General features: G+C 37.7%; 1 protein-coding gene across 3 annotated transcripts in view; it reads right to left on the bottom strand.

The window, feature by feature from the left end:
• Positions 1 to 4,455: 4,455 nt before the first annotated feature.
• The window catches only part of PDE3A (phosphodiesterase 3A), a 321,058-nt gene continuing 311,001 nt past the window's right edge, over positions 4,456 to 14,512 (bottom strand). For all 3 annotated transcript variants that reach the window (XM_042945939.1, XM_042945940.1, XM_042945941.1), the window contains one exon: positions 4,456 to 5,283. In XM_042945939.1, coding sequence (XP_042801873.1) covers positions 5,042 to 5,283 — 242 coding nt within the window. In that variant the 3' untranslated portion in view covers positions 4,456 to 5,041. The remainder of the gene's footprint in view (positions 5,284 to 14,512) is intronic.

The following is a 14,512-nucleotide window of genomic DNA, read 5'->3' as shown; positions in this document are numbered from 1 at the left end:
CTGCAGATTCTCCATGTTAACATGGAGTTCCACCAAATAATAAAGCTTTAAGGTTTAGTCTTGGGTCTTTAAACATATTTAGCAGGACAATGCCTAATGATTTTTTGTCACCATTGCTAACCTGTTTGAATGATTTGATAGTATGAACGTAAAGGTCACTCAGGTAAGGTAAAAGCACCATTAGGTAAGGTAAAGTTGCAGCATGGTAATAAATGAAATGTGTGAGGTGATACGCAAATTGCCATGGTATGTAATATAGACTGAAAAATCTGTTCTTCTCTGATCATGGATTATTAGTGCTAAACATTATAAATACCATGTAAACCTCAATTTAAGTTGCTGAATGCATTGTTTATAGTTTAAGTCAGTGCTTATATGCACTGAATATGCAATCAATCAAATATGCAATAAGAATTTGAGTATTTACTAGAGGAACAAACTGATATGAATACAGGTGGACCTAAAACTTGCATATTTTGCCCTGATTAGAGGTTCTAAGAGTAATTTAATTTTGGAATGCTCCTCGCTTAAAACGGCTAATTGGTCTCCTAATCTTATGGTGGAATTTTGTTGAACAGATTAGAAAAACAGACGAACAGTATCAGCAAACTCAGTTTCCTTTCATGAAAAAATCACAAGAGAAATGAATGACCTAGAACAATGATCATAAATTATTTTGCTGCTTGTTAGGAGCGAAGGTGAATGAAAGAAACTCAGTTTGGTTTCGAAGTATACAGGTATTTTAGATCTCAATGGTCTGGAGGTAACCTATGAGCATTTGAAATCTTACCGATATTTTTCTTTCCACACACAGGAGCTGAGAATCCCTAGAATAAGGAGAATCTTGATTTACCCCAGGCTATGAAAGCTTACAAAAGTTGGTTTTACTGGAGGCTTCTGCCAGTTTGAAAAGACAGTTATTTCCAAAGTGGCATATAAACCAGGAAAGGCATTAAGTGGGACTCAGGGTTAGGATGGAAGAAAGGACAGTAAGATCCTTACTGTGGTTTTCATTATTATTTTAGAAATATTTCAAAAGGTGAGGACAATGGAGATCCCCATACTGACAGCGAAGCACCAAAAATACCTCCCAAAGTAGGGTAGAAATGATTTTTTGATCAGCCACTTCTCATTGGTCAGGAATTGTTTATCACACAAATATCACTTATATAAAGCAGTCATTTCAAACTTTAGACTTTATTTACAATGATAATTTGCATATCTTTATTACTTAGAAAATAATTTATATTTTTCCACCATTTAAACAAAGAATAGGCCTGAGTCTCATGCCTGTTGCACAGCTTTTACCTTCAAAGAAAGTTCTCTGGGCACGTGACAGGGGACGTCGGGAAATTGCAAATCAAGAGAGGCAGGGGACATGAGGAAATCACAATACATACATGTAATATGAACAGTCTGCATAACGTACAATCCCTTTTCTTTAGTTTTACTGGGATTGCAATAATTAGGGGTTTGTTCTGGAAGTCGATCAAAACGGAACATATAGAATTGGGTATTCTGTTTTTAGAAAATGAGTATTTTCTTAAACATGAGGACATTCCTTCACTTGCCAGATGAAGACTAGTATAGATCTATCCCTGTACAGTGCTACTGTCTTCATCTACTGAGAGAAAACCAAATCTTATAGAAATGACAAATAAAATTTTATAGTTTAGAAAAAAGCTAAAGTGGTGTTCTCACCAAGGAAACGATATCCTAAAGGTTGGCTTAGTCGGATACCTGGAAAGGACATTATAATAGCATGCTGGAAACGACAGTGATGACACTCATAGTAATACCTGGTCTTTTCCTTAACAGAGAGCAACCCCTAGCATCAAGGTCACCAGCTCTGAGTTTTCCTCCCATTGGGTTTATGGCTGTCTGTACAATGATCCTTTTTCCTAAATGGGCTACAGATTCCTTCATTTGAAAGACCTGAGTTTACCTAAATGGCACCTATAAATAGGCTCATATAAAAACGTAGCAAATTGCAACAAACACACTGGCACCACAGGGAATAAGCTCTGGAGTTGGAAGTGAACACAGTAATACTGCTGTCACCGAGGAGGGGGAGAACATAGCCAGCAGAAAAAGTCTTTTTATGCCCCTGGTCATCTTTTGGGATGTACTGAATGTGTATGAAAGGGTCATCCTTGATCTCTATTTCTTTATTTCAATGGATTTTTAGCTGTAATATCCTGGCAATTGATTTTTGAAGAAAAAAAGGTGATCAATCTGCCTGGACTGATTGACACAATTTGGGAATGAAGAGGTTCTAAGTGCTTTGGCCACCATTATTTCAGGTACTCTAAAACAGAATAAACGCAACCGGGTCATTTGCTAAGACCTCTACTCTGGCAGCCAGACTGGCCAGCTTTGACGCAGCACCTGCCAATACACAGTTATAAACTCGTGACTGTTTTGCTGTCACATTACTTGCTCCACAACCTGTATTTGTGCTCACTTTCACCTGTGTTTTAGACACTTGTCATACGACATTTGGAGAATGGGGAAAGATTTGTTTTGTTAAGTAATTAGGTACAAGAGATAAACGAGCACATTTTTTCCCCCTCTTCTCTTATTTGCAAGGGAAGGAAAACAGTTAATGTCACTGGGGAAATGCATTTGACTCACAGTAATTTTTGCAAACATGAGACACAAAAGCATTACTAAGAAAATGGAAAACAACTCAGTAAATCCTGAATAGTGAAGACCTAGTGTTAACACAAAAATATGAAATTATTCTCATTTTTGAAGCAGAGTCTGCATCTACTTGATCCTTTTTCCTATTTTCCTACTTAATGGGAAATCTGCCCTGAAATTGTGTTTACTTTAGATTATGTTATGTTTGCCTTATTTGAAAAATGCCATAGGTTAATGTAAAATCACTGCTTTGGAAAGGAAGAATATTCATTTATGAGAAACAAAAGCATTTTTAATGTAAACACTCTTTGCTATGACTTCAGAGGAAAGAAAAATTAGAAATCACCATCAAGGTTAACTTAGAAGCTAAGATCGTTTCATTGATGAACAAGTTCTTCTGTACATAGTACTGAAGGAGGAATTATAACCAAAAAACATTCGCAAGAAATGGATACCAATTATAAAAATTCGGTATTGGTTATGCAAGTCTTTCTCTTTGGGAGACATGAACCCCAAAGTGACCTAAAAGTTCAAAGTTCCTAGGAAAAAACATTCTTTGTGGCATCTTCCTTTAATTGGCATAAAATAACTATCTGATTATCATTTAAATTAGAATAGGTAGATATGTGGCTGTCCTTAGACCTCCGTGCAAATGATTCATCACTCTCTTACTGGGCTTGGAGATAGATACAATGTATAAAAATGGTGATTAAAATATAACTTTATAAAAATGTTTCCCTTTTCCTTTTTTTAAAAAAAGAGTTTACTATCTACAGAAACAAAAAAATCTTTATATTTACATCAAGATAACTATTCATGACAAATATAATAATATGAAATAAAATATTGAAAGTGAGTATCAACTTTTTAAATAAGGTTTGTCTCACAGCATAAACAAGTGTAGATGAACAAATAAAAAAAAAAAGACTTTCAATAATAGGCCCAGTACCCAAAATTCCCTCTATAATTTTCCCTGCCAAAAGAAACATGACAATGGGCCAGATTGCAGACAGAAGCTACCTTACCCCACGGCACGTGGAACACCACAACAAGGTTGTTGTCAGTGGGACCTTCACCACCCAAAGCCAATCTTCAACAGTTGCCCAGAATCAGGCTTTCACTATGTCAACAAACACCAAACCCTAGGTTGCAATTTTCCCCCTTCATCTCTCGCTATATGTCCCATAGTGGGTTTCTGTTTGCCCTTTTTTCTTCTTTTCTATCACACATTTTGCAGCATATTTAAGACATGGAAGGTCACCGTGAAGAGCAATTCCCCCAAGTCTCCTCTGGCAACTTTTCAGAATTCTAACCTAATTAAAAGATCGGACTTCAGCCCCTTCTTAGGTGTTTATGTATAAAGAATGCCATCCCCTTAAAAATAGTTGATTTGATCTTACATGAGTGACAGACATACTCACAGACAAACAGCTCCTATACATTCATTAGGCAAGCAGATTGGAAAATGCCTGTCTTCCAGGTTTAAGGCTGGCGATAGAGCGCCTCCAAGTGGTGCATTAGTATAGTACCAATCCCGTGGCCCTCTCAGCAGCCTGTGAATACCCTCCCTCTTCAGAGGGCCCTGGACTGAAGCTAAATGGAGGAAGGCATTTGGAATGGCTGCCTCTCAGACACTCCAGAGTGAACTGCCTTCCGTTTGTTCAGATGTGCTGAGTCATCTGCTGCAGCTATTCTATGAATGACTAAAACCATAAAAATCTCTGTTGACATAAGCACATACATACACACAAGCATGCTCTCTCTCTCTCCTCTCTCTCTGTCTTACACACACACACACACACACACACACACACACACACACACACACACACACACGATATTGGCAGGATGTAGAAGAATTCAAATAATGCTCTGGAACTTTCATCCGTCAGTACTAAGAGCAAAAGCTCCTTAGTTGGTAACTTACATTCACTGCACTGTTTCCCTGCTAAGCCGCCCCATTTCCTCTGTGAATTGTTTTCCTTTTTTTTCCTTTATAACTTACTATATCACAGTGACCACTATATATCTTAATATGAATGTTACTAAAGTGTGGAGCCAGTAACGCTGGCTTTCAGTGTGCATGTGCGTGTATGTGTGTGAATATGTTTTACATGTATCTACGTGCGAGCTTATATACACACACACATATATACTTCTTCCTTAAAAAAATCCTTGGAAGCTGGTGTTGCAAATGTGAAAGCTTCTCCGAGCAAGAGTTTTTAACAATGTACCTCACTGTAAAAATAAACACATAAAATGCAAAGAATTCCCAAATGCAATAGCTGTTTGCCCATCTTCTTGTATTTCTACAGTGTTGTGTCTAAGTGTTGTGCTGGCTTGAAAAGAGTCTGTGACAAGTCACTCTGTTGGGAAACACAGCTCATTATATCCATCGTCACTGGTTTTGCTTCAGGGTTGGGATCTCCTCTCCTCTTGGCTTCCCTTTCTCTTCCTCTTCTTCCCTGATGGCCTGGATCTGTTCTGAGGAATGCTGTTGGGGTGACTGGTCCAGGGATTGACTCTCTATGCCCGCCAACCGCTGTTCCTCTTCAATGACTTTCTTCCACATCTTGTGGTTCTGCAGGAGGTGTTGAGTTATTTGGCAGTAGATTTTCCTCCTTTTGAAAGTTTTCTTTCCTGAGAAAACACCAAATTACTTATTTGTGTGCTGAGTACATGGTGGTTATTTTTTTCCACATCATTAATAGGAGCTAAAGTACCAAACAGATACATATACCACTTGATTTGCGTATCATCATAATGTTGCTTTCAAGAGTAGGGAAATAAGAGGGAGATGGCAACCATCATTAATATATCATGGTTACATCGAGACATACTGTGAACCGGATTTAATATCCAGTAATGCCCTATAAAAAGTTCTACTTAAGTTTTGGTATTATTCTCAATACAGTCAGATCCTCCAGATTTTTCACCTGGACTACTGGAAGAACTTCTTGTTAGGTCTTCCTTTACTTTGTCAGCTAATTCAACCCACAAAAGTCTACAAGATTGATTTCTTTTAGGATGGTTTGAATGTTATTGTTTTGCTTCACACGGACTAAAATATTAATTTCAAAGTCCTGTCAAAGTTCTCCCACAAGCTGGCACAAGCATGCTTTTGCAGTCTTCCATCTTCCGCAGCCTGGCTTCTGTCTCTACTTCCATATATACACTGAACTCTTCTACTGTCCAGCAGGTACTGGCCCTCCTTCTCAAATGCTCTTCTCAGTCCTCAAAAGTTCATGCCCATTTATTATTTTGAGACTCAGATTTTACTGAATTGCTCCTATAAGAAATACTCTCTCCCCCTGTCTCCCCTCACTCTTCTATACTCTCATTTCCCTCCATTCATGCTTCCAAGAGTACACATTGTTTTCATTTTTTTTCCTTTCTCATTATCTTGGTATCTTTTTCTGATAACTGCATATCCAAAATCAGAAACTCTCATCCCTTCTTTCAATTATATAGTTCTAGAAAAGGTTGTCAAACTCTACTTCCCCACCCACCTTCCCACAATATAGCCCTGTTGCAGCAGCTAGTCAATGGGTGTGACCCAAATCAGGTCAATCAGCATCTTCCCCTGGGAATTTTCCCAACAGCATGGAATCAGTCAGGGAATGGGGGCTGGGGATCTTTTCTCCTCTGCCTGTTTATGTGAAATGAAGTGAATATAGAGCTGGCTAGATTTCCAGTCTCACATAGAAAGAAAGGTTGAAAGATCAAGCTGTCAGGCAGGTGACTCAGAGACAAGAGCAGGTGCAAGTAAGCATGAATACTGGACAACATCCCAATTACCTGAACCAGTAATTTTCCCTTTTGTATATACTCACTTTATTGGAGTCTTGTCACTTGTAACAAAAACAATGTCCTCAATGACGTGCATTCTTTTATTTTTATTTTATTTAATTTTTTAAAGTTTATTATTTTGAGAAAGACAGAGACTGCACGAGTAGGAGAGGGGCAGAGAGAGAATCCCAAGCAGGCTCTGCAGCACTGTCAGCACAGAGCCCAACACGGCGCTCAAGCTCACAAAAGTGTGAGATCCTGACCTGAGCCAAAACCAAAACTCAGACGCTTAACCCACTGAGCCACCCAGGTGCCCCAATAACATGCATTCTTTAGGGTACTTATCTTGCTCTCATATATTACAGGCCTTAGCCCCTCTACTAGACTACAGCTTCTTTTAGGGAGCCTTGTAAAGACAAGTATGTATCTTATACAGAATGAGGCTCAGCAAATATGCATTTGATAAGTAAATAAATTACATTGTCCTGGTGACCAAAACATTTCATGTGTTCAACATGGAAATAGTAAGGACAATTTTCACAGAATTGCATCTCTTAAGGAACTATAATATCATCAACTTTGACAGATGAAACATAAGACATTTTAAAGACCTTTGAATTGATACCATAATTCACTATTTAGTCTTCCAATTCTTTATCTACTTATTAAGAACCTAATATGCACCAAGTATGGTAGGTTCTGGTCATTCACTGATAGACATAATGCCTGCCAGCATGGAGTTTTACTCTAGTGGGCAAGAGTGAAAAGGTAGGTACAATCACACTGAGTCTTACAAAATCTTTTAAAGGTGCCAGAAAGAGACAAAGATTACTCAGCCAAGAGAATATGGCATGATGACCATGGCTTGGGCTAGGAAGAAAGTAATGAAAATGAAGACAAGTAGATAAATGTGAGACATATTTGTGAGGTTTAATCAACAGGACTTTGGCAACTGATTAGATGTAAGGAAAAAAAGAAGAAAGAGGAATCAAAGACAACCCTGAGCTGTCTGGCCTGAGCCATTGAGTAGGTGGTCATAAGATGTACTGAGAAGGCAATGTTAGGTGAGGAGATTTGAGGGAGATGCTGAACATGAAATGTCTGGTTCACCTTCAAGTGCAGAGGTAAAGTAAGAACTAGACTTGAGTTTAGAAGAGGGTCTGCTTGCGGCCAGAATATAACTTTTAGTACCTTCATCCGAGTGGCCATCTTAGACTTAGACCAAGAATTTAGAAATTAGGCTAAGATCCCCTATTGGACTATGAACTTTCCAATGCACAGAAGCCAGGTCCCTCCTTTTGTGTGTATATTGTGTACAAAGCTCCAGACTTTAGTAAGAGTTTACTAGATGAATCACGTTCTTTCTAGTTTCTGTTCCACAGGTCCAAGTAAATGATGAAGTGGTGATAAGTGATAAAAATGACAACGATATGAAAAAGCGGTCCACAGGAAATTATGATCTAATGGGGACTACATTAAAGAGTTAACAGTACAAGTTACCAGGAATATCAGCAGGGATATTTGGGTTTACCTAATGAAGTAGTAATGATTTACAATGTACAATCTGAGAGGAAAAAAGAAGAAAAAAAATAGTAAGAATAGGAAAAAATACATTAGCTATGAGATATGCCAGAGGAAGTAGATCTTTTGGAGGCCATCCACCAAAATTTTTATGGAAGTACTAGTGATTCTGTCAACAGTTTTATTATAATATACCACAAAAATTCTTTTATTTTACAGGGTAAGATCAATTTCAAAATACAGTTAAAAAAAAAAAGGACGCTGATAACCAGTAAGGAAACTGAATTAGTAATCAAAAATCTGCCAAAAAACAAGAGTCCAGGGCCAGATGGCTTTCCAGGGAAATTCTACCAAACATTTAAGGAAGAGTTAACATCTATTCTCTTGAAACTATTCCAAAAAATAGAAATGGAAGGAAAACTTCCAAACTCTTTCTATGAAGCCAGCATTACCTTGATTCCAAAACCAGACAGAGACCCCACTAAAAAGGAGAACTACAGACCAATTTCCCTGATGAACATGGATACAAAAATCCTCAACAAGATATTAGCCAACCGGCTCCAACAATACGTTAAAAAAATTATTCACCACGACCAAGCGGGATTTATACCTGGGATGCAGGGTTGGTTCAATATCTGCAAAACAATTAGCATGATTCATCACATCAATAAAAGAAAGGACAAGAACCATATGATCCTCTCAATAGATGCAGAGAAAGCATTTGACAAAATACAGCATCCTTTCTTGATAAAAACCCTCAAGAAAGTAGGGATAGAAGGAGCATACCCCCAGATCATAAAAGCCATATATGAACGACCCAATGCTAATATCATTCTCAAAAGGGAAAAACTGACAGAAAGAAATAAAAGGCATCCAAATCGGCCAGGAGGAGGTCAAACTTTCACTCTTCTCAGATGACGTGATAATCTGTATGGAAAACCCAAAAGACTCCACCAAAAAACTGCTAGAACTGATTCATGAATTCAGCGAAGTTGCAGTATATAAAATCAACACACAGAAATCGGTTGCATTTCTATTCACCAACAATGAAGCAACAGAAAGAGAAATCAAAGAATCGATCCCATTTACAGTTGCACTAAAAACCATAAAATACCCAGGAATAAATCTAAACAAAGAGGTGAAAAATCTATACACTGAAAAGTATAGAAAGCTTATGAAAGAAATGGAAGAAGACACACAAAAATGGAAAAAGATCCCATGCTCCTGGATAGAAGAACAAATATTGTTAAAATGTCAATACTACCAAAAGCAATCTACATATTCAATGCAATCCCTATCAAAGTTACACCAGCATTTTTACAGAGCTAGAACAAATAATCCTAAAATTTGTATGGAACCAGAAAAGACCCCGAATAGCCAAAGCGATCTTGAAAAAGAAAACCAAAGCAGGAGGCATCACAATCCTAGACTTCACGCTATACTACAAAGCTGTAATCATCAGGATAGTACGATACTGGCACAAGAACACTCAGATCAATGGAACAGAATAGAGAACCCAGAAATGGACCCACAAACATATGGCCAACTGATCTTTGACAAAGCAGGAAAGAATATCCAATGGAATAAAGACAGTCTCTTCAGCAAGAGGTGCTGGGAAAACTGGACAGCGACATGCAGAAAAATGAACCTGGACCACTTTCTTACACCATACACAAAAATAAACTCAAAATGGATGAAAGACCTCAATGTAAGACAGGAAGCCATCAAAATCCTTGAGGAGAAAGCAGGCAAAAACCTCTTTGATCTTACGTGCAGCAAGTTCTTACTCAACACGTCTCCAGAGGCAAGGGAAACAAAAGCAAAAATGAACTACTGGGACCTCATCAAAGTAAAAACCTTCTGCACAGCAAAGGAAACAATCAGTAAAACTAAAAGGCAACTGACAGAAAGGGAGAAGATATTTGCAAATGACATATGAGATAAAGGGTTAGTATCCAAAATCTATAAAGAACTTCTCAAACTCAACACCCAAAAAACAAATAACCCAGTGAAGAAATGGGCAAAAGACATGAATAGACACTTCTCCAAGGAAGATATACAGATGGCTAATCAACACATGAAAAAATGCTCCACATCACTCATCATCAGGGAAATACAAATCAAAACCACAATGAGATACCACCTGACAACTGTCAGAATGGGTAACATGAACAACTCAGTCAACAACAGATGTTGGCGAGTATGCAGAGAAAGAGGATCTCTTTTGTATTGTTGGTGGGAATGCAAGCTGGTGCAGCCACTCTGGAAAATAGTATGGAGGTTCCTCAAAAAGCTAAAAATAGAACTTCCCTATGATCCACCAATTGCACTACTAGGCATTTATCTACGGGATACAGGTGTGCTGTTTTGAAGGGACACATGCACCCCCACGTTTATAGCAGCACTATCAACAACAGCCAAAGTATGGAAAGAGCCCAAATGTCCATCGATGGATGAATGGATAAAGAAGAGGTGGTATATATACCTATACACAATGGAGTATTACTCGGCAATCAAAAAGAATGAAATCTTACCATTTGCAACTATGTGGATGGAACTGGAGGGTATTATGCTAAGTGAAATTAGTCAGAGAAAGACAAAAATTATATGACTTCACTCATATGAGGACTTTAAGAGACGAAACAGATGAACATAAGGGAAGGGAAACAAAAATAATATAAAAACAGGGAGTGGGACAAAACAGAAGAGACTCATAAATATGGAGAACTGAGGGTTGCTGGAGGGGTTGTAGGAGGGGGGATGGGGTAAATGGGTAAGAGACACTAAGGAATCTACTCCTGAAATCATTGTTGCAGTATATGCTGACTAATTTGGATGTAAATTAAAAAAAAGGAATAAAAAGAAAAGAAACAGATGCCAAAAAAAAAAAGGGACACGCTATCTTGAATTAATTTTGAACCATACAGACACATAACAAAATTATTAAATTGAATAAATGCCAGGGTGAATGGATATAGGCTGAGTCATAAGCAAGAATTTAAAAAACGATTTACTGTTTTCATTATTTTATTTATGAGATGAACCCATCAATCAAATTTATATTGACCACCTACTAATTGACAAGAAATTTCTGGATGCTACATACACAAAGACCAATTAGTCCAAGAGCTTGCCTTAAAGGAGTTTACTGTTTATAGGAGAAAGAGCAAAGAAGACAAGAAAATAAAATACACATGCTATGTTTTATGACAGACGTATGCATGTGACTAAGATGGTCTTGATGCTCCTGTTAGCTGGACTAAATTCTAGACCAGTTTCTTCCAGATTGTATGTCTCTGGCCTGCCTTTTATTATAGCATTTACTTTATAAAACTTGAAAGTGCAGATACTTTCTCTGCTCTTTTGTAATACAGATAAAACTTCTCCCAGTTTCTAGCCAGTTTTACAACCCAGGAACTCCTTCCTCAAGTACATGGGCATTAATTCTTTTGAAATGAAATCATCAAGAAAAACAGGGGCCCTAACTTTCAGTCTTCATGGGAGGGAAGGTGCCTAACTTCAATACGTACCAATTAGCAAACACAAATGGCTCAATCACATGGGCCAACTTCCCTCTAAGGTCCTATAGTAATTTTTCATAGCTCATGCTATTGCTTAAAAATTCTCCTGCCTTAGTTTCAATGGAGTTGAGTTTAATTTCTCTCCCTTATCGCAACAATGTTGAATAAAGCGTTCCTTAACATTTTTAACAAAGTGTATATTGCAATCTCTCTCTGGTACATTAAAACCATGGCAACACAAGAGACTCAGCCTGTGAGGGGATAGGTAAGATTTTTTTTCTTTTCAAAGAACAGGACACCTGAGGTGAGACGTAAATTTTGAGAATTAAATACTCTAGGTGAAGGTGTTGGCAGCATTCCAGGCAGAGTGAGGGGCATGCATACAGGCAGGGTTATGGGTCTGTGGAGCATGACATCAATTTCTTCAACTGAATGTTTCTTAACAAAGACTCTATGTGTATATGTGTATGCATGTGTGTGTGTGTGTATACATATACACAAAATTTAAAGAAATCTGAATTATTTCTATAAAAATCAATAAAATATATTACTACCACATTAGAGTTTTAAAAGCAAATTTATAAAATTATTCTTCTACCAAAGTCATCTACTTGTCTGTGTCTACTTTGTTTTTATTATAGTTAAGTCAAATCGGCTTCTGTTTAGGAATTTTTCAATGTCAATATACTTTTGAACCTAATCCTTTGAATCAAGAGAGTTACCAATGAGCATTGGCCGAAGGACAGATTTGAATCACGGTTATAGGAAAACACTACTGCCCAAGGTGATTATTCCATCTGAAAGTTATACACATTCATGGCAGTGTATTCAAAGGGATGAAGGTAACAAAAGCTTGATTTTTCTCCTTTTCCTTTCAGGACAGCTCCCATGAGAACAGCTGTTCTCTTATTAATGCTGTTAAATGTTAGCAATAAACCTCTCTGGATTTGAACTGAATAAGGTGACGTAGAAGAAAGTTTGTACCAAATAAATTTGCGTAGATTAGAGTCTGCAGGTGGTCTAAAACATGCCTGTATTGGGAGCCAAATTGTTCAGCACTGGAACCTTTTGAAATGAGAACAAAGAGCCTTTCATTGCTCAAATTCTAAATGCAGCTTAGTACTTCATTAGAAACCTCTTAGTTCGCTGTAGGAATCTTTCAGATTTAATTATGAGGTTGGGAAAAAGCCTTCTTTCCCTAGGATACCATATTGAAACATTTAATTCTGTGTTTCCTGGGAGATCTCCAAGTTTTGCAAATTGCTGAAATTATCAGTGCATATTTAATCTAAATTTTTCTGAAACCTAACTTTCAGGCTCAATCAAGTTAACCGTCTCAGTCAATCTGATTATGAAACTAAAATTACTTGGATTCTACAGCAGTCGAGTTAGAAATGAGGAAATCTGGGCTTGGAGAGTAACACATCAGAATCTGGAAGTCAGTATGGCAACTTAACCCTACAGAACGAAAAGTAATTGAATATCTGGTTGTCTCATTTGCTGCTAAAGCCAATGCTGACAAGTTGAGCCTGTTTAATCTCCTGTCCTGTGTTCTTCGATTCTTGATGCCGGTATTATGTGTGTGTGTTTTCAATGTGTTTGAGTTCAAATAGCAATCAGTAAGAGCCCACGGGAACAAAGCTTTTCCAAGAGGCTAAGCCGACAACACTTTCCAATATCACTCAGTGGGAAAAGAAAAACAAAAACAAAAAACAAACAAAAAAAAAACTGTCCTGTCCTTCAACAGCAAACTACCTCCTGGCTCTTTGAAGTTAAACAAAACAAAACAAAACAACCACTACATGTTTATTAAATGAACAAATGAAAACATAAGCCATGAATCCCAAGTCTTGTCTCCAACCTCTGAATCTCAAGATTAGCACAAAATTGCTAATGGAAATCTTTTTATAAGCACCAGAGAAATAAAATATAATTTCTTTGATAATAGAATACTGACGGAAAACAACTTTTGATTTTCAACTTATTCTGTACCAAAGTTAAAATATAAGACAGAACTGAAGCAAAAATTTAACCTAGAGCAAATTTGTGAAACCCTGCCTCATTAGTTTATAGTTCATGAAGATCTCTGTATCTCTATTTTGCAAGCCTATAACAGAGTACTTATAGAGGGCAAAATGGGTCAAACCCATGTCAGACTGAATTTACTAGATGGCTGAGATGAACTGAGTCATGAATTTTCCTGACAGTGCTAAAAGATGGGAATAAATGATCAGAATGTCTTTCTTTGGTAATATTTTGGGTAAGGGCTTCAAAAAATATTACCACTATATTTTTTTATGAAGGCAGAGGTAAACCACATACTGTGTTTTCATGAAAATAATAACACTATTTGTGCAATGTTACTGTAAGGGTTATGGGTTTTCCTAATTATGATGTTTGGGCCTCCTCCCTATGACAGGAGAAGTAGCGGAGAATATTTCAAGACATGAATAAAACTAATGCCTTTTTGTCATCAGGTGAGTTAAAATGGATTAGGTTGGCTACATGATGTGCTCCAAATCAATGACCAGATGCGAATACTTTTCATTGTTCCTAATGTCACTACTTTGCCTGGTTCAAAGCCACAGTCATTTCTCACTTGGATAACTTCAACAGCCTCTTATTACCCTTATTCCCACCTCAGACTCAAGATTGTTCTCAATACAGCAGCTGAAGCAACCCATTTAAAATGTAAGCTGAATCAGCTAACTCTTCTGCACCACATCTCTCAGGGCTTCCCAACTTACTCAGAGTAAAAGCCAAACTCCATACTGTGACCTACAGCGCCCCACCTTCAAACCCTACATCATTTGGCTCCCCACTGCCTCTCTCCTGCTACCCCCTCAGCCCCTTTCCTGTCTTAGCCACCCCAGCTCTCCTGATGCTCCTTGAACACCCAGCCAACGCCGACCTCAGGACGTTTACATGGTTTGCTTCTTCTCTTCTTGGAACACTTTTTCCACCTGAACTGCCATGGATCTTCCTTCACTTCTTTCAGTCTTTTTTTTCTTTTTTATGTCTTTCTTCTTTAGATCATC

Source organism: Panthera leo, chromosome B4 (genome assembly GCF_018350215.1).
Source record: "Panthera leo isolate Ple1 chromosome B4, P.leo_Ple1_pat1.1, whole genome shotgun sequence".
Taxonomy (NCBI): domain Eukaryota; kingdom Metazoa; phylum Chordata; class Mammalia; order Carnivora; family Felidae; genus Panthera; species Panthera leo.
Note: the sequence above shows the minus strand (reverse complement) of the source record. Positions and strands in the feature narration are given on the sequence as shown.